Here is a 16,665-nt window from a genome sequence, read left to right as displayed (position 1 = left end):
TCTCTGTAATTATTTGTAGTGGATTCATGTAACAACCAATATGACAAATGTGGCCTAATGACCCAAAATGCAATGTATATAAATATATGGGTATATATAAATGTTTGAGCATTTTATAGAGTGAAAGATGGTCTTCCTGCAGATTTTTAATATATGCTCTTCTCATGTAAGCCTGGATAAGAAAAGTGGGAACACCTGGGAATGTTGAACAATGTGTTCACTTCAACCTTGTTCACAAAAAAAAGAAAGAAAAAAAGCTACAGGAGCTGCCTTAATTGCCTCCGGATGGCAACCTGAGACCCCAGTGACTTTTTTTGCCAGTGTTTGGGAAGAGACCACAAGGAAGGGTGTTACTGGAGAAGCAATACTAAGGCTGAGATACTTCACAATTCTCTTACAAACTAATATCACCAGGTTTGTACCACACCCTTTACACACTTGAAGTATTGTAGTTAATATTTAAGCCTCACACTCGCATGCAAGCACAAGTGGACTGGGAAAATAGGGAACAATACTTTAAAAAAGCTCTTTATTTGCACTTCTAATTAATGTGATAATAACATCCTGAATTGATTGCCAACCAATCACAGGGCATGACAAGACAGACAACCAATCACATTCAAAGCAAAGGACAATTTAAAGTTTTCAACTAGCCTACAAAGTATATTTTTGGGGGATGTGGGAAAAAAGGAGGGGAAGATGCTAACAAAAACAATACATTTAAATCAGAAAATGCTCTACTATTCACATAAAAAGTGCATTACACATATAAATACTGGAAAATAAACAATGATATACATATTTGCTTCTTTTGTTGAGGTGTTGTTCAAACCCAGCCGCAAAAAAATCATGCCAACATGGCAGATTCTGCTGTGTTTTTTGGTTTTTAATTGACTTTTTTATGAACAGGCGCCACGTCTGGCACGCCTCCAGGCCCGAGCGGGAGGACCTGAAAAACCAGCTGCTTTTGATTTAGGACTTTGAGCCCTACAAAGTGGAACACCTTCTATTATTCAATTGCACGCAAAGAGTGAGTGGCATCATTCGGATTTTATAACAAAATCAGGTTTATTTATTGACTATTATTTCCTGCGACAGGCTCCAAGGTTGAGTAGGACCTCCACTGATCTTGAGTGGACTATGCCCCCTCTGTTCGGTGAGGGAGGGAGGTTGGGGGTTCGCTGAGAAGTACGCTCATCATCTTCTCATCTGGAGAAACGGACTTCTATCACAGTGGAGCTCCGCAGGTATGTTATGCTTCTACTTTAATTAATTTTGGCTGTTTCTTTTTTCTCACTTGACTAAACAGATTTTCCTTTTTTTTGGTTCTTCATAGTAACTCACCGCTTTTAGTGGGACATCCTTAAACCCTAAAAAGTAGGTATCTTATTACTTATAACTTATAACCTATGAGCTGTTATTGACGGCTATGGGTGTCCAATTATTTTCCAATGTTTTGGACGTTCATCGTGGTCATTTCGCAGTGTGTTAGTTAATAAATTAACCTAAATTGCCATTTGAAACCTTTGGTCTGTCGGCAGAGGAAATATGAATCATATTCCTTATCTCATCTTTACTACTGTTCGTATATTATCCCTTTTATGTATGCTTCAACTGGTGAAAACCTTTAGGTTAAAAAAAAGTTACTTATACATTCAGTTCAGGGTCATCAAAAATAGAATATGTCGCTTTAAGACTCAGGAAAGGGTCCTGAAATTGTTTAGTGGCAGATTTGAAACAACACAATTCATTGGGAAACTATGACATTTAATAATACGGGTCAGTTTATAGTTCCCTTTTGCCATAGTCCTAGTTTGCAGACCGTCGAAATGTTGTTTGCCTAAGGTGAAAGTGCGTCACATGAAGATATGTGGGACAATATAGAGATTAGTATCACACGCAGACTGAGAAGCACCGTCCCGTGACCACATTTACCAATGTCCCCTTTCCCTGATGCATGCAAATACATCTACCTTCAGATTTATCACACACTGACACTGTTATGTACAGCTAGTGTCCGATGATATGGCGAAAACTCTCTACTACAAGATGGGCAAACTAAATGCACATCATTGTTGTTTGTCTCATTGCAATTGGCGGGTAACCAATTTAGGGCATTCACCGCTTCCTGCCCAAAGTTGGCTCGGGTATGCTCTAGCACCGCCAAATCCTCATGAGGACTAATTAATTTTTATGGTTGTAATGTTTGTTCAAATTAGAAATAAGGCCAATTCCAGCCTGCAGACTGTACATTTGACACCCTAGCTTTACATTGACATACATACATAATGAATGCCATTAAATTGCCTTGTAATGATGAATGAGTCACTTTTGTAGTATGGAGTGCTAGAAACTTTTCTTTCAATAATATTTTGTTGTGAAACAGCAAATAGATTTTTTTCGCCATAACATTACACTTATAAAACATCCTTTTTCAAATCCTTCGCATGAATCTGACAAATTTTAACCGCGTATGCTGCATAATAACAGGATTCCTGACCATCAACAAACCACTTATCCAGGACCTGTCACCTCTGCAAACGTTCCCCTTGATATATGTTGCCTTTAATGTACAGGGTTAATTATATGTCAACACAGCCAGTGATTGTCACGTAATGTTTACCCTCCAGCGAGGGAAGAGAACAACACAACCTTACCGCCATGGAAAATTAATTCCAGTCGAAAAAAATGCCATCGGTCACAATTGGAATGACAGCACAGAATACAAGACATGTGAAAGTTGTTGTTGTTGTTTTTTAATGCGACCATCAAGAATTAAAATATGTCAGCACATTTAATATACCCACAAGAGATATTTTGGAGCATGCTTGACAGTGATCTCCCACTTTTGATTTAACCCCTTACTGACTGTGTTTTGCACTTTTTTGGGTTTATTTTACAAAGCAAATGCAATCAAATTAAATGAAGTATCCCCTAAGGAGACAGTGGGACAATAAAATATATTTCACAGTTTACTTGTGTTGCTTTGCAGGTGTTGAAGATGCAAACTTCAACCCCCTCACCTCAAAACACAACTTTGCTTCCCAACATCACCAAATCCAGAGAACAAATCCTCATCCAGAGTACGCACCTTCTTATGACGATTAAATCACTTAAACCATTTCACAAAGATTACAATTTGTTTGATTGTTTTTTCTCCCAGGTTCTGGCGCAATGATCGCTGTCATCGTTATCGGAATAATCGTCATTCTCACCATTCTTCTCTTCATCCTGAAGACATACAACAAGTACGGCCACATTCCTTTTCAATGATGCATGGCAACTATATAAGGAATAAACAAATAAACACACAGTCAGATGATAAGCTTGGGAAAGACTTTTTTTCCTTTCTTTTGTTTCAGGCGGACGCACACCTCCCGACTCCTTGGATCCAACGGGGGGTCCAAACCTCCTAAGATGTCCCAGTCCACAGTTTCGACCGTCCCCGTGGCCCCCATCGGGCTCAACTCTATTTCAGGTGGGGTCTCTTATTCCAATTCCGGCTCGTCAGAGTGGCCCAGAACAGAAGTGAACTCTATGGACCGCACAGATCAAGAGTTCAGCGCGGCTGACCGTGCCACGGAGGCGACCATCCACCACACGTGGGGAAACACGTAACGCCGGCTATAAATTCTGATAGACACAAAGGCCCCTATAGATGAAATTCTGTGGAAACCCGGTTTGGTTGAAATGTGAACAAAAAGACACCATAAAACAGCTTCGGGGTGAATATGAAGTGAGGCTGATTTTGGTCCTACGAGTCAGTGTTTGTGCATCATTTTTGGAAGAGATAATAATATTAGCAATGGTTTATCATTTCTTTAAGATTTGTCTGGCATTTTTTTACTCATTTGTCCGTTTCTATCATCCTGTCAACCCATTTTGCACTTTAGGTTTATCTATTAGTAGTGGTCCTTTTATATATTTGAAGACATTAGAGGAGAATGAAATGCTATGTTTGATGTAATGGTTGAGAAATGTAAATTTGATGCAAATAAAAGTGAATAATTGAGTTTTCAAATTTGCTTAATGATTGACTGATATCAAGTACACACTGCTGTGACACACTCAATCTATAGGTTCTAATTACACAAATTTGTAATGTACACAATTTAACCCATATTTTATGCCACTGTTATATATATTTAGTTTTTAAAGAGCCTTTTTCTAGGTACATATACAGCATTTAATCCAAATCCTGGGGACGAAACGTGTGTTATTGCACCCCCTGCGGGCCACTTGTGGCTTAACAGTGCCCAAAGAAAGTAATATGTCTAATCAACGCTAGATGGCTAAAATCAGAGCCGGTTGCGCAAGGCGCCAGTCATCTTGTGTCGGAGATTTCTAGCTCTAACGTATATGATATCTAAAAAGCGAATCACCCGCAGTAGCAATCAAAAGGCACATCGTCAGTGACTAAACCTGATAAACTGACTACTTAAATCTGATTCAGGCTACTTGAGAACGTGTTTTTGCCCTAATAGCAGCAGTGATTTGTGTACGTAGTTTTAGTCCTAAATTGAGAGTGTTGTTACGCGTGGAGAACACGTGACAATCAGCTGTCAACTCCGGAATTGTTTGTTTACCATGGTGACTCTCGGTGGGTACTTTACATTGTCATTATAACTATTTTATAAATGCTTATTGTCTCATTGGTATTTTTTTGGGCGCCTATAACGCCACTATTATCATATCTGCCTCCATCAAACTAATAGAAACCCTATCTCGGTGACAAATAGCATCATAACGATTATGATAAGGAAGTCAACTAACTGCACTAGAACCTGACAGTCATAGAACATAATAAGAAATAATCAAACATGGCTAATTTTTATTTTTGACTTGTGTATGTGTTAAATAATAGTGGAGGTGCTGAGTCTCCTGTTGGTGTCCGTGTTATGGGGCTGCACCAACCCGTTCCTCAAGAGAGGTACGGAAGGTATCGAACATGTCAACAAGATGGGTAAAGTTGCTCAGTTTATAGCTGAGGTCAAGTTTCTGTTCTGCAATCTCAAGGTAAACACACCATTCCTTGTTAATATTTCCCTTATTCACATCAACAACACATGAGTGTTCTTGTCATCCTCAGTATCTCATCCCATTTGTCCTGAATCAAAGTGGCTCTCTGGTCTACTATTACACTCTCTCCACGACAGGTAAGATTTAATACTAGCTTCAAATATGACCAACATTTCAACAACAACAACAAAAATCGGTTCAAATTGTGTTTACACATGTTGTCAGGATATGTGGATTGATCATGATTGACAAGGTGAAACAGATACCTGTTCATATTTGTTATTGTACTTGTGTTTTTCCTCTAAAAATTTGCATATTTTTATAGTGATCCAAAATAGAAGTTGTTATTTTGAGGGGAAAATTGTAAATTGTAATATTCGAGATTTTTTTTTTGTTGAGGGGTATAAAAAACACCAATTTTCTTATCTTTTTAAAAAAAGATTTAACATGTATATTATAAATTGAGTTTGTATGTTTGAAATCAGAAAAGATCTTATGCTATACTTCTGAAAAATGTTCCCATTTTCGATCTCAGTGTAATATTTTATGGAGGGAAAATGTTGTAACCCGTGGTAAAAATAGTTTTAAAATGGTCCTGGGAATAATTCACATTTTTAAACATACATAGTTTCTGTTTTATTCAGCATTAGTTCATATTTTATTGCTCAATTGAAAAGCTCTTCACTTATTGCAAATAAGTATACATCTTCACGCAGACCTGTCATTGGCTGTCCCCGTGTCCAACTCACTCACTTTCTTGTGGACCCTTGTCACTGGCAAGTTGCTTGGTGAAAACTTTGGAGGCAAACGTGAGTCTTTTCTCAATTCATTTCTTTGCCTTTCCAAACAAGAACAACTCCATAGAAATTTCACCAGGTTTGTTAAAACCTTTTTTTTTTTTTTCTTCTGTTTTTTGTTACCTTTATTCTCTCCAGAGGCCGTTGCCGGAATGTTCCTCACTATGGTTGGGATCACTTTGTGTATTATAAGCTCCATGGATGCGGTCACCACTCGGACTTAGTTCTGATCTAATGTTGCTTTCTCTTACGAGTTTAATGTGACCAATAAGTAAAAATAGCAGGAATGTGCTTTACTTTTACATTTTATAAAGATAGTCATTTCCATTTGAATTCTTCTTGACTTTGACCTAATCTCGGTCAAAATAAGTTCAGTGGCGTTCGGTGTATCAAGATCATTTACATTCAAACAACGTGCTCTACGCTGACCATTTTTCTGAGTCGAAGCAAACAAACGCAGGCGTTTATGGGAGAGACTTGCTCAAAGTGAAAGCAAGAGGGATGCTGGTGGGTTCACGTAGGGTTCACTCCCACAATTTGACCAGATTTATCAAGCTCCATTTTGGCACTCTTAAACGCCAATGTGAAGTCATCTTCTTTAAGGCCTTTAGAGGACAAGTTCAAATGACAGTGTGGCAGCTGCTTAGTTTCTTAGACTGTCTTGAAATGTACATACAGCTTTGTTCACGTATCGGCCATTAGTTGCCATCATTCAAATATTAAAATATGTATACTTTTCTGCGAAGGATTTCTTCTTATTTTCCACTGTTTTACATGTTTGATCGTTGTGGGCCTGAAAAAAAAATGTATTAAAATGTATTCACTGTGATATTTATTTGATGACTCATTGTTTTCATATACATCATATTTAATATGATGACATAAATGGTTTATAAATCTGCGGCCCGCCAGGCTTATAAAGCATTTTGAGGAAAACCTCGACTCTTACCATTTTCTGACCTAGATGCATATAGCTGTTAGTAGACCTGTGTATGTGCATTGAAAGACATATTTAAAATAAATATATAATTTTGGTTTAATATTTTAATTTTTTTTAGTCTTCCAAGAAAATATATCATTACATAAACTAAGACATATACATTTCCTGAAGCATTTGTTCTACTTCTTTTTTTTTAGTTTGATAAAAGCAAATAAAGCGCTTTGGAGTGGTTATGAAGGGTTTTTGATGAGGCAATCTCCATGATGGTGGTTTTGTTCAACTTTTGGACCATCCTGTAAAAAGATGTATTTTTAATATTGCTAGAAGACCTCAGTTAATACCACAACTATGACACTTAGACTTGCCTTTTCCTCTTCATAATCCAAACTATTTTCCTGAATTTCTCCATGAGAATTGGTAGTCTTCAAAGTCATCTTGTTAAGCGCAGCCTTCTAAGAATAGAAACACAAACATCAGACAATCAAGTGAGACCCTAAAGTGTGTGAAGCTTGTACCAGATTTTCAGGGTTAAACTCTTCTTCTGTGCTTTGGACTATTGTCGTCTTTTCTTCTTCGTCTTGCCAAGATGGCTGAGATGACAAGGATTGTACATTTTAGGATCATTTTAATGCGAGAATAGAGTTGGTCTTTGTATTGCATGTACCTTCAGTGTATTGGGCAGAGCATCGTATGTGATATTCAGCTCTTCATCCTCCACTATTTCTGCCGCTCTCTTGAAGATAAACAACAACAAAAATTCATGTCTCATTCAGTTCATGCACTGCCACCCTCAAACTTCCAATAGTATTCAGTAAACCTGATCAACAGGAAGTTCCGTGGCCGTATTTTCATCCTCCTGCACTTCCTCAGCTCCTCGGACCTCCTCTCTTCTTCTCCTCCGTGCTCCGGGCTTGAAGATGCCACGATAGACTTAAGCAAAGCATAACACGTTCAATTTCAGGTTGGAAAAGATGGTGTGTCGTGTGCTTGATGGTGGATCTTGACCAGGTCCGTTGCTGTGGGGTGGTCTTGGGGTTCCTCGTGGTTTATTTGTTCTGACGGGCTTGGCGTAGAGTGTAGATGGGTCGTCGGTTGTTGTGTCTGTCGTGTTTTGCTCTTGCTGTGGTGGAGCGGCTTCACAACCTGTTGACTTCACTCTCCTCCCGTCTGACTGAGAATAACAGGGTGTTGGACTTTAAATGACATGTTGACAGACAGAGATGGGTGGAGTAGCCAAATATTTTACTCAAGGGTAGCATCACTTCAAAATAATATTACTCAAGTAATAGTAGTAAAAAAAAACACGAAGCCAACATAAAAACAAATATTGGATGCATTGGTATGTAATGGGGCTGCTATGTTAATTCAGAAAACCATCAGTTTGTATTTGCAAAATTAAGCAGTCTTTTGTTAATGCAGCAAGATTAAATTCAAAATGTACATGCAGCAGTCATGTGGTTTTACCTCTGGAGAATTGAGCAGAGCAGAGTCACTGTATTGGTCTTCTGGACCACTTCCTTCTTTCCTGTTCTACAAAGAGCAGATACCAAAAGAACTGACTGAGAATCACTTATTTTCTTCTCTCTTCAGTGCAAATATGTTAAATATTCTCTTAAAGTCAAGGGTGTGCTGACGTTTGTGCGATGTTACAGTAAGATAATGCAAAAAAAAACCCTTTAAACAGTATAAATTGGGCAAAACTATTGAAACTATTTACCACGTTTCTCTTCATCGTTTGTCTCCTTCTAGGGTAAAACCTAAAAAAAAAAGGAAATCAAGTGAAGCAAAATAAACTTCAAATTCCAAATTGATAGTCAGTTTAATCTAAATTAAGCTCTAAATCTAGACTTTAAAGTACAATAGCAGAATAGGACCTGTCTGTGGTTTTTGAGGCCAGCAACTCCACGTATAGAAGTTTCTTGAATCTCTCGGTTCCCACGGCAACATAGCAGCGTCCGGTCTCCAGCTCTCCCGCCGAGGTCACTGTGACCCCCTCCACAGAACACAACCTGACATAGTAGCGCAGCGCTAATAACCCGCCCTTTTGATACCTACTGTTTATCCCCCTTTTTCCCCCCCACTACTGACCTTCGCACGGCACCAGTACGTAGGCTGACCTTTTCGGTGACCAGGCTGAGGATTTGCTCCAGGTCTCGTTGCATGCTGCGAGGAATGATGAATCGAAATGGGGGTGACAGCAGGTCCCCGTTGCGGAAAACACTGCAACATGACATAATAGTGTCATGCAAATACTTTGTGTGCATTTGTGTGTGATTGAGCGAGTGGTCTTACTGTATGATACACGGCAGCGGAATAAATTTCCTCCATTTGGCTGAGACGATGGGCCTCTGGATTAATTTTGCCTGCTGAGATAGTCGAATAATCAACCACGTTTGTACAAAGCGCACCAAAATGATATGCAATTTTACACATATCTAGTGTCAAAAGCATAAAATTATCTATACACCAATTACTACTTCCGAAAATACTCTGTCAGAGTACAGCAGCATCCAAGATTTTTTTTGTTAGGTTGTGTAGGATGTATTTGTAGTAAGAAATTGAAGAGTTGGTTAAGTTTTGGGAGTGAAGAGGTCAAAAGTCACAGTGATAACAGCAGGATTTTTTTTTGCATAATTTAAGAAGACTATCAAAAGACTATCATATGTGCAGGAAAGATTCGCAATATGAAATGGAAGATACTATTGTTTTGCTATGATTTTTTTCCCTATCCTAATACACAACATTATTTGTCATATGCATGATTGAAAAAAAATCAATAAATTACAGCAAAACATAACATAAGTTTTAGTCAGTTTTGGAAAATGCAAGAAGGTTTCAATTAGTTACTATTTTATACCTTTATTTATTTTTCGCTTCACTTAACAAAACCTTTTTTCAATTCCACTTTTAGTAATTCCATCGTCTTTTTGTTGATGATAACTACTTTGGTTGGCGCTGCTCCTTTGTTAAAGTACACACGGCAGAAGGAAACGAACTACAAACTTTTATGATTGACTATAAAGCTGATCAAACATTGTCAAGCATTCATTAGGCTGCGATTGAGGTGCAAGATTCATGTGACATTTACAGTGTCCGTGATGGACACAAACTGGCTATACTTGAAGCATGAGAGCACGCTTGCTACAGAGCTCCACAGCAACCCCAACACTAGGCATGCAAGTGCTTCGCAATGCACGTAACGGGGCACATGTCCAAGGCAAACACATTTACTTAAATAATGCTGACCAGCAAAGAAGGAATACTCTTGGCTTGGAAAAAAAAGGGACACCTTACCAGATGCTCCAAATTTAAAGTCAGCACTTGCGCTGCTGTGATTGGAAATTTGCTCTATTTTTTAAGGAGAGAGTTTAAATGTAGTGACTAAAATATTGCAAGTTTGAGACTATGTACATTCTGCTCGTTGTCTTTTAAATTGTATTCAGTTTATTCACACAATATTAAATGTTAAGGCTTGTAGTAACAGTGTTAAAACAACCAATCTTGTCACAATTAATTTCATTCAAAGTCTTGATTTCTCTCCAAATTATCATTTCTATCCTAAATATTGTTAAATTGTACTACTCAAAATATTACATTTCCCTTAACTATGAGATGTTTTTTTTAACCTGGTGACATGAAAATGTAACCATTGTTCTATAACATTAGTTCATTTTTCAAACTAAAATTTCCAAATATCTATCACTATATGTTAATCAAGAATGTTATGTTTATTTTCGTCCAAGTTGACTCAGTAGGAGGTCCACAGGCGCATTCCTTTGGTTAAGTTTTTTTCGATGAATAAATGATGGAGCGAGAAGTGAGCCTTAACACATTTAATGATGAGAAAGATGAGACGGCTTACCTGAGTTTCTTCTCTCGCCGCCGGCTGTTTTTTAACCCCCGTGTTGATGTAACTGTAGGATAAACACAGCCCAAATCAAAAGAATCCTAGCAAAGTATCAAAACATTGCTCATGTTTGCTAAGCAACTTCATGGCTCAAAAGGCAAACTCCAAAAGACAATTTAAAAACTGTCCAAGATCAAAATGTCATTTCACAAGTACCTCATTAATGTCAGGCTCCATGCTCCCCAAGAGCCATGTTTGGCTCATGAGCCCTGCTCTCGAATAGAGCTTTTTTTGTTGATGCAATTCAGAATATTGACAAACATGGCAATCAAGCAACCCTTTTGCTACTTACTCAAGTTTCTTGAACTTCTCAAAACCCGCAGCAACATACTGGGCCCCCGTCCTCAAGTCCTGGAGGTCGGCGACCTTGTGGCCCTGTCTGGGGGTGTACAAGGTCCTGACAGCCAGTGGGGCCCCAATATTGTGTGTCACTTCATTGAGGAAAGCCTCCATGGTGGACACTTGCCGCTGGTTGATGACAAACCGGCGACCGCTGAAGAAGGGGTCCCCATTCCGGTACACCACTACGCTCTTCACCGGGGGGAGTGCCGTCATGGTGGCCATCTGTGAACACCCTACTCTTGCTAAAAACACACATTCCAGAAATTCACTATCAACTCAGTGGCAACCCTTCACAATGATTCATTTCATTGTGCACAGTAGTTCAGACATTTTCCACCATATAAAACATCTTCCATATTCTTAATTCCCAGGATTCAATCTAACAACTATTTTCCACATTCCCCAACTTCCAAATTTTTCACAGTAAAATTCCAACATTTAAAAGCAAATTTTCATATTCACCACCTTCTTTGCCGGTTTAAACTATTTTTTTAAAAAGTCTCGTTTACTCGAAACATAGGCAAACTATTAATCAAATTTCTCACATTCCCTTATTTCCCACGGCCTTTCAATTCAGCGTCAGCTCTTGAGCATTCAAATGAAATTCCTATAGAAATGACATAATCTGGTTAAATTTATCACACTCTCTACAGATACACACCCCGAATTGAAGATGGAGAAGAATCCCCTCGGTGCTGTAGTAGTGGTGGTGGTACATTCAGCACGTTCTTCTCAAACTGACACACGCACACACTACAGCCAACAGTCGTGTGTATTTCCTGGTTGCCATGACACCACGGCAAGCACTGGGTGGCTTTGAGGGCCATACCATTGGGAGCAAGCACAACAAAAGGGACACGGAGTGGGTAGTGGGCGGGAGGTGGATAGGAGTCTTTCGCGTGCGGGCAACTGGGCCAATATGATAACATGCATGCTCTTTTATTTGGGAAAATTTGAACATTTTGGTATAAGGTTTTGAGATATGTAACTCAAGTCCTGTTAAAACACTCAAATGAGTAAATGTAGGTAATCATTATATATTTTTGTAGGAGATATTGATGAAAGGTTGGCACGTCTTTTGTATGCATGTCATTTATACATATTATAAAAATTCTACTCTGATGGCGCTAGGCATTGATCTAAACCCTATTTATTTTCACATTAGCAGATACAAATCCAATTTATGAAAGAGGGACTTTGAATCGAAAAAAAAACATTTTAAAAAGAACGGATTGTTAAAATTGAAATTATGTCATTGTATGGCAAACAGAACATTTAAGTGCGTTATTATTACCAAACTAGTTCCATCCATCAAATTCATACATTAAAACATGACAACTACTGTAAAAATATATTTATTCTTTTTTTTACAAATACAATACAAAATACTTAGTTAAATATGTAAAATATAACCTACACAGCTGGAACATATCATTTTAGTCAATTGACTGACATCGTATTGGTAATCAGAGCAAGGTAGACGTCAACTTATGGTTAGTTTGTCCTTCAGAGACAAGTACTGTAAAGAGACAAAAAGTACATGATTAAAATTCACTGAAAGCTTCATTAAATTATAAAATCATTCATGCAAAAAGGAACCAGCAATTGTGAATGGCAACACATTATTTGTAGTAAATAAAACGGCATTCCAAACAAGTACAAGTAAGCTGCACGTTTTGACCCTGGCAAGCCAGCGAGCACAAACTGAACGCGGTGTGAAAAAAAGGCCGCTAGTACTCATTAAATAAATAACGTGGCTGACTTACTGAGGTCCCATAAATGTCAGTGTAGTAAATCTCTAGCATTGGCCTCGTGGTGGAGCCCCAGTGCTGATTAAATGAAGGGAAATACTACATCAACGGCTCACCTTTTTCCTGCTGTCAATGGCCTGCTGCAGCCACAGCAGCTCCATGGTCAGGGCGTCTCTATGGCAACGCAGGGCCTCCGGAGTAGGGGGCACGTCCTGGGCCGAGCCGTACAGTGGCCAATCTGGAGGACACAAAAGTATACAGTAAAAATGCATTACTCTATGAAATAGGGAACCAGCAGATACAGAGTTTTGACCTAGGGATGCACCTTGTCATATGTGGTATATTTATAAGTATGTTCTTCAAAATAAATTGAAAAAAGGCTATTTTATAGATTATTTGCCATGGATGCAAAAAAATATTCAAATTTTTCACGGTCATTGGCAGCCCATAAATTACAAACCAGTACAAGAGTTGAAAGGTAAGTACCTTTTTGAGGAAGACTGTTCATACTACTCCAGATGGAAGTAGAGTCCATCACGCTCTCCAGAACCTCTACAGGGATGGGCAGGTTCTGACTGTCCTCAAGAACTTGGCTGCTTTGTAAACACGCATTTTTTTGTGGTGGAACTCCTGAGGCATCTTTTTGTGGTTCTATGGTCTGAAAACATTGACTCCATTCTCCATTTTCAGATGATGGACCTATGTCTCCTGCTACTGGGTTCTGCGAAGTGATGCTGACGTCTGGTTCTGGATCTTTCCTGGGTAGAGGCCCATCCTGGTGAAAAAGAAGGCATTAGAAAGGTGTGCAATGGTGCAGGTACACAGACTTACTGTGTCTTTGAAGTGGGGGGTTTGGATGATTGCGTTTTTCCACTCCAAGTGGTTCAACGTGCCATCAATCTCTTTCACAACCTCCTCAAAGTCCGCACGTGCACGACCCAGTTCTCCTCTAACTAGATGGCCGCGTGCATAAGCCTGTAGAGAATACATACACATCAGATAAACGTTAATGTTGATCTGGACACAATAGATTACAGTTGGTTTGTTTAGGAGGTCATTTGACGATGATAATAAATATGCCAAATTGGATCGCACATCAGTAGCATATGAATGCTCCAGTTAAAGTTAAGCTGTCATCTTATTTATTTTATCAATTTGTGAGTGCTCAAAAATAAATCTTAAAAACTACTTTGTTACTTCAATATCTGACATATAGGTCTGTTGTTACTTGATATCTGTTGTAAAATCAGTCTAGGCTGTTTCTACCATATTTAAGATTGTTTAAACCAGTTGTCTAAAAAAAATAAAAGCAAAAAGATAATATATATGGCCTTCCACTGAGATGGCTAGAAAAAGGCCATATATTTTATTTATATCGAGATATGCACACGAATCAAACTACAAGTGAGATCAATGCTAGCAGCTAGCATCCTACAGCGTTTATCACAGTTGTACCGCACAATCTATTCTAAAGTAGTGCATTGATCGCCATTGTCACACACTATAAGGAAGAATAACGGAGGAACAGCATTAGTAATGACGATATTACCTGGAAAAGTATGAGCCGTTTTTCCCAGTCAGGACTGTCCATCACTATGGTAACGTCATAGAGGAAAGTGGTAGTGTTTTGTGTACTTCCTGGGTCAAGTTTGAAAAATTAAGGATGAACTTTATCTTTTTGTCATATTAGCAATAGTTCGGGTTATTTTTGTCTTATATGTAGTCTAGGAATTTATTTTAGAGTTGAAAAAAAACAAATTCAATGTCTCAAATATTAATCTTGAATTGCCTGAGCGTATGAGTGGTTTTACTTTGAAAACAACGAACTGGAAACGAGCAAATGTTTGGCTCTTCATTCAGCTTTCCCCCAACTCCTAAAAACTTGTATTTACGCCATGACTAGAAAAAAATGAGCGCTCCTTCTAACCAGAGGACTTTATTTCAAACTTGGGGTGCAAGATCTCCTCCCAGAAACGTTGATCAAACTAAAAAAGAAAGGAAAAAAGCCACTGGACGGCGCAGAGCGAGCCAAAGCGACGCAGCCCAAAGACCTGCACCACCAAATCCACTATGGTCTGAAGTAGGATCTTTCACCCCAAGAGATGCTCCTGAAAAGATAAGTCATTCCACAGAATCTCCTAAACCTTCTGCTTATGAAGATGAAGATGACGATCTCATGGTGTTCGCTGTCATCGAAGCAGAAGAGAACCTACAACGTGATAAGGACACTTTACCCCAAAATGACCAGCTCACATGTCCCACGCCATCAGTTGGGAAGATCACTTATCCAGACTTCCCTAGTTTTGATAGCTCTTCTGCAGCTGTGTGGATTTACCCCACCAACTACCCAGTCAGAGAATACCAGCTCAACATGTCACAGGCCGCCTTGTTCCAAAATACACTAGTATGCCTTCCTACAGGTTTGGGCAAAACATTCATCGCCGCCGTTGTGATGTACAATTTCTATCGTTGGTATCCAGCCGGGAAGATCGTCTTCATGGCGCCCACCAAGCCACTCGTGGCGCAGCAGATTGAAGCCTGCTACAAAGTGATGGGCATCCCTCAGGAGCACATGGCTGAACTGACAGGTATGCAAACATCCACAAATCCCATGCACATTACTTAGGAAATCTGTTGATAAAAGCCGCCGTTTTTTTTCTTTCTGAAGGGAGCACAGCGGCCCATCGGAGGAAGGAAGTGTGGCGGTCCAAGCGCATCTTCTTCCTCACGCCTCAGGTGATGATGAACGACCTTTCCAGAGACTCTTGCCTGGCACCGTACATCAAGTGTTTGGTGATCGATGAGGCACACAAGGCACTGGGCAACCATGCTTACTGTCAGGTATGTTCTGGACGTCACGCTTCATGGGGGGCTAAAGGCATTTTTCAAATTTCAAATGTAATAGAATTCAAAATTAGCTTAAAAATAACCAAGGAACATGAATTATCTTGCATTAAACTCTTCAGTTAGTATAACTAATAGTTTTTTTTAAGTCTAGTGTAAAAGGACTCGATGCTACTTTTTTAGGGGCCCAATGAGTCACTCGTATGATTACTATAACGGTCACAACTGATCACTTATTGGAAGTCAGACAAGCCTATCAGTCGAAAAATAATATTAGCATTTCAATTTGCATCTGTCGCCTTTCACAGGTGATCAGACAGCTCAGCTGTCAAACTCAGCAGTTCCGTGTACTCGCCCTCAGTGCCACTCCAGGGGGAGAAACAAAGGTAGGACTTGAATCCTTTTCTTTCTATAATCTATGGAAAACATTGAAAATTAAACGAACATTGAAAACTAAACGCTGTGTCCGTGCAGTCGGTGCAGTGTGTGATCTCCAATCTTCTCATCTCACACATTGAGCTGCGCTCGGAGGAAAGCCCGGACATCCTCGCCCATTCGCACCAGCGCTGCGTGGAGAAAATAGTGGTGCCCACTGGGGAGATGCTGGGTTCCTATCAAAGTCGCTACCTGCAGGTAGGTCCACCTTTGTGGTTTTTATTTTCCATTACAAATGTGAATGGATCAGCTCAAACTTTTTGGTGTTTTGCTACCTTCTTGTGGTCATGACATTATTTGCATGTTCAGTCTTTTCAAATTCCAAAAAAAGGCCCAAGAGTACTTTAACCCTTTTTTAATAAATGTTTTTTTATTGTAAACCTCTCATATTATACACAGTTTGTACATTAATTTTATTATTATTACTACTCATAAAAAATAGTAATCCACTCTTTGTCCGGATTCAAATGGGATAGGCTCTGGCACCCCGGGACACCTATCAATTACAGCTCTATCTATATTTATAGCTCTATACATACATGGAGTGGATGTGCAGGTAAAAAGTTCTGGTGATCCCTCATGGTATATGACGAAAGTGCAGTAGTAGTAGTAGTAATAGTCACTTGCCCA

General features: G+C 39.1%; 5 protein-coding genes across 10 annotated transcripts in view; 3 read left to right on the top strand and 2 right to left on the bottom strand.

The window, feature by feature from the left end:
* The first annotated feature begins 900 nt into the window (after positions 1–900).
* Positions 901–4,014, top strand: ncmap (non-compact myelin associated protein). Of its 4 annotated transcripts, XM_077731468.1 has the most exons (6): positions 901–1,030; positions 1,099–1,247; positions 1,354–1,377; positions 2,993–3,083; positions 3,164–3,248; positions 3,363–4,014. In XM_077731468.1, exons 4-6 carry the CDS (start codon positions 3,002–3,004, stop codon positions 3,616–3,618), a joined length of 423 nt encoding a protein of 140 aa, XP_077587594.1. In that variant the 5' UTR covers positions 901–1,030; positions 1,099–1,247; positions 1,354–1,377; positions 2,993–3,001; the 3' UTR covers positions 3,619–4,014. The 4 variants fall into 4 exon arrangements, with proteins under 4 accessions (XP_077587594.1, XP_077587591.1, XP_077587592.1 ...); XM_077731465.1 differs by lacking the exon at positions 1,354–1,377; XM_077731466.1 differs by lacking the exon at positions 1,354–1,377 and having other exon boundaries at positions 922–1,247.
* A 331-nt stretch (positions 4,015–4,345) lies between these two features.
* On the top strand, positions 4,346–6,651 carry tmem234 (transmembrane protein 234). Its single transcript, XM_077732006.1, has 5 exons — positions 4,346–4,600; positions 4,865–5,016; positions 5,090–5,156; positions 5,736–5,828; positions 5,955–6,651. The coding sequence occupies exons 1-5, from the start codon at positions 4,588–4,590 to the stop codon at positions 6,038–6,040; spliced, it is 411 nt and encodes a 136-aa protein (XP_077588132.1). The 5' UTR covers positions 4,346–4,587; the 3' UTR covers positions 6,041–6,651.
* A 190-nt stretch (positions 6,652–6,841) lies between these two features.
* Positions 6,842–11,792, bottom strand: dcdc2b (doublecortin domain containing 2B). 3 transcript variants are annotated; one of them, XM_077732004.1, is made up of 14 exons: positions 11,667–11,792; positions 10,956–11,247; positions 10,619–10,670; positions 9,049–9,122; positions 8,845–8,976; positions 8,631–8,765; positions 8,474–8,513; positions 8,221–8,286; positions 7,762–7,927; positions 7,574–7,686; positions 7,421–7,489; positions 7,272–7,346; positions 7,122–7,205; positions 6,842–7,049 (listed from the first exon to the last, which is right to left on the bottom strand). In XM_077732004.1, exons 2-14 carry the CDS (start codon positions 11,225–11,227, stop codon positions 6,987–6,989), a joined length of 1,341 nt encoding a protein of 446 aa, XP_077588130.1. In that variant the 5' UTR covers positions 11,228–11,247; positions 11,667–11,792; the 3' UTR covers positions 6,842–6,986. The 3 variants fall into 3 exon arrangements, with proteins under 3 accessions (XP_077588130.1, XP_077588131.1, XP_077588129.1); XM_077732005.1 differs by having other exon boundaries at positions 7,122–7,208; positions 9,049–9,119; XM_077732003.1 differs by having other exon boundaries at positions 6,843–7,049; positions 7,122–7,208.
* A 553-nt stretch (positions 11,793–12,345) lies between these two features.
* Positions 12,346–14,281, bottom strand: iqcc (IQ motif containing C). The gene is made up of 4 exons (XM_077731929.1): positions 13,588–14,281; positions 13,243–13,531; positions 12,873–12,994; positions 12,346–12,524 (listed from the first exon to the last, which is right to left on the bottom strand). Exons 1-4 carry the CDS (start codon positions 13,750–13,752, stop codon positions 12,489–12,491), a joined length of 612 nt encoding a protein of 203 aa, XP_077588055.1. The 5' UTR covers positions 13,753–14,281; the 3' UTR covers positions 12,346–12,488.
* A 17-nt stretch (positions 14,282–14,298) lies between these two features.
* The window catches only part of fancm (FA complementation group M), a 28,158-nt gene continuing 25,791 nt past the window's right edge, over positions 14,299–16,665 (top strand). The window contains 4 exon segments of the mRNA XM_077731930.1: positions 14,299–15,344; positions 15,425–15,597; positions 15,909–15,986; positions 16,075–16,233. Of these exon segments, the coding sequence (XP_077588056.1) occupies positions 14,666–15,344; positions 15,425–15,597; positions 15,909–15,986; positions 16,075–16,233 (1,089 nt within the window). The 5' untranslated portion in view covers positions 14,299–14,665.

The sequence above is a fragment of the Stigmatopora nigra genome, chromosome 13, assembly GCF_051989575.1.
Source record: "Stigmatopora nigra isolate UIUO_SnigA chromosome 13, RoL_Snig_1.1, whole genome shotgun sequence".
NCBI lineage: Eukaryota > Metazoa > Chordata > Actinopteri > Syngnathiformes > Syngnathidae > Stigmatopora > Stigmatopora nigra.
The sequence above is the reverse complement of the archived record's forward strand: the minus strand, read 5'-3'. Positions and strand labels throughout refer to the sequence as shown.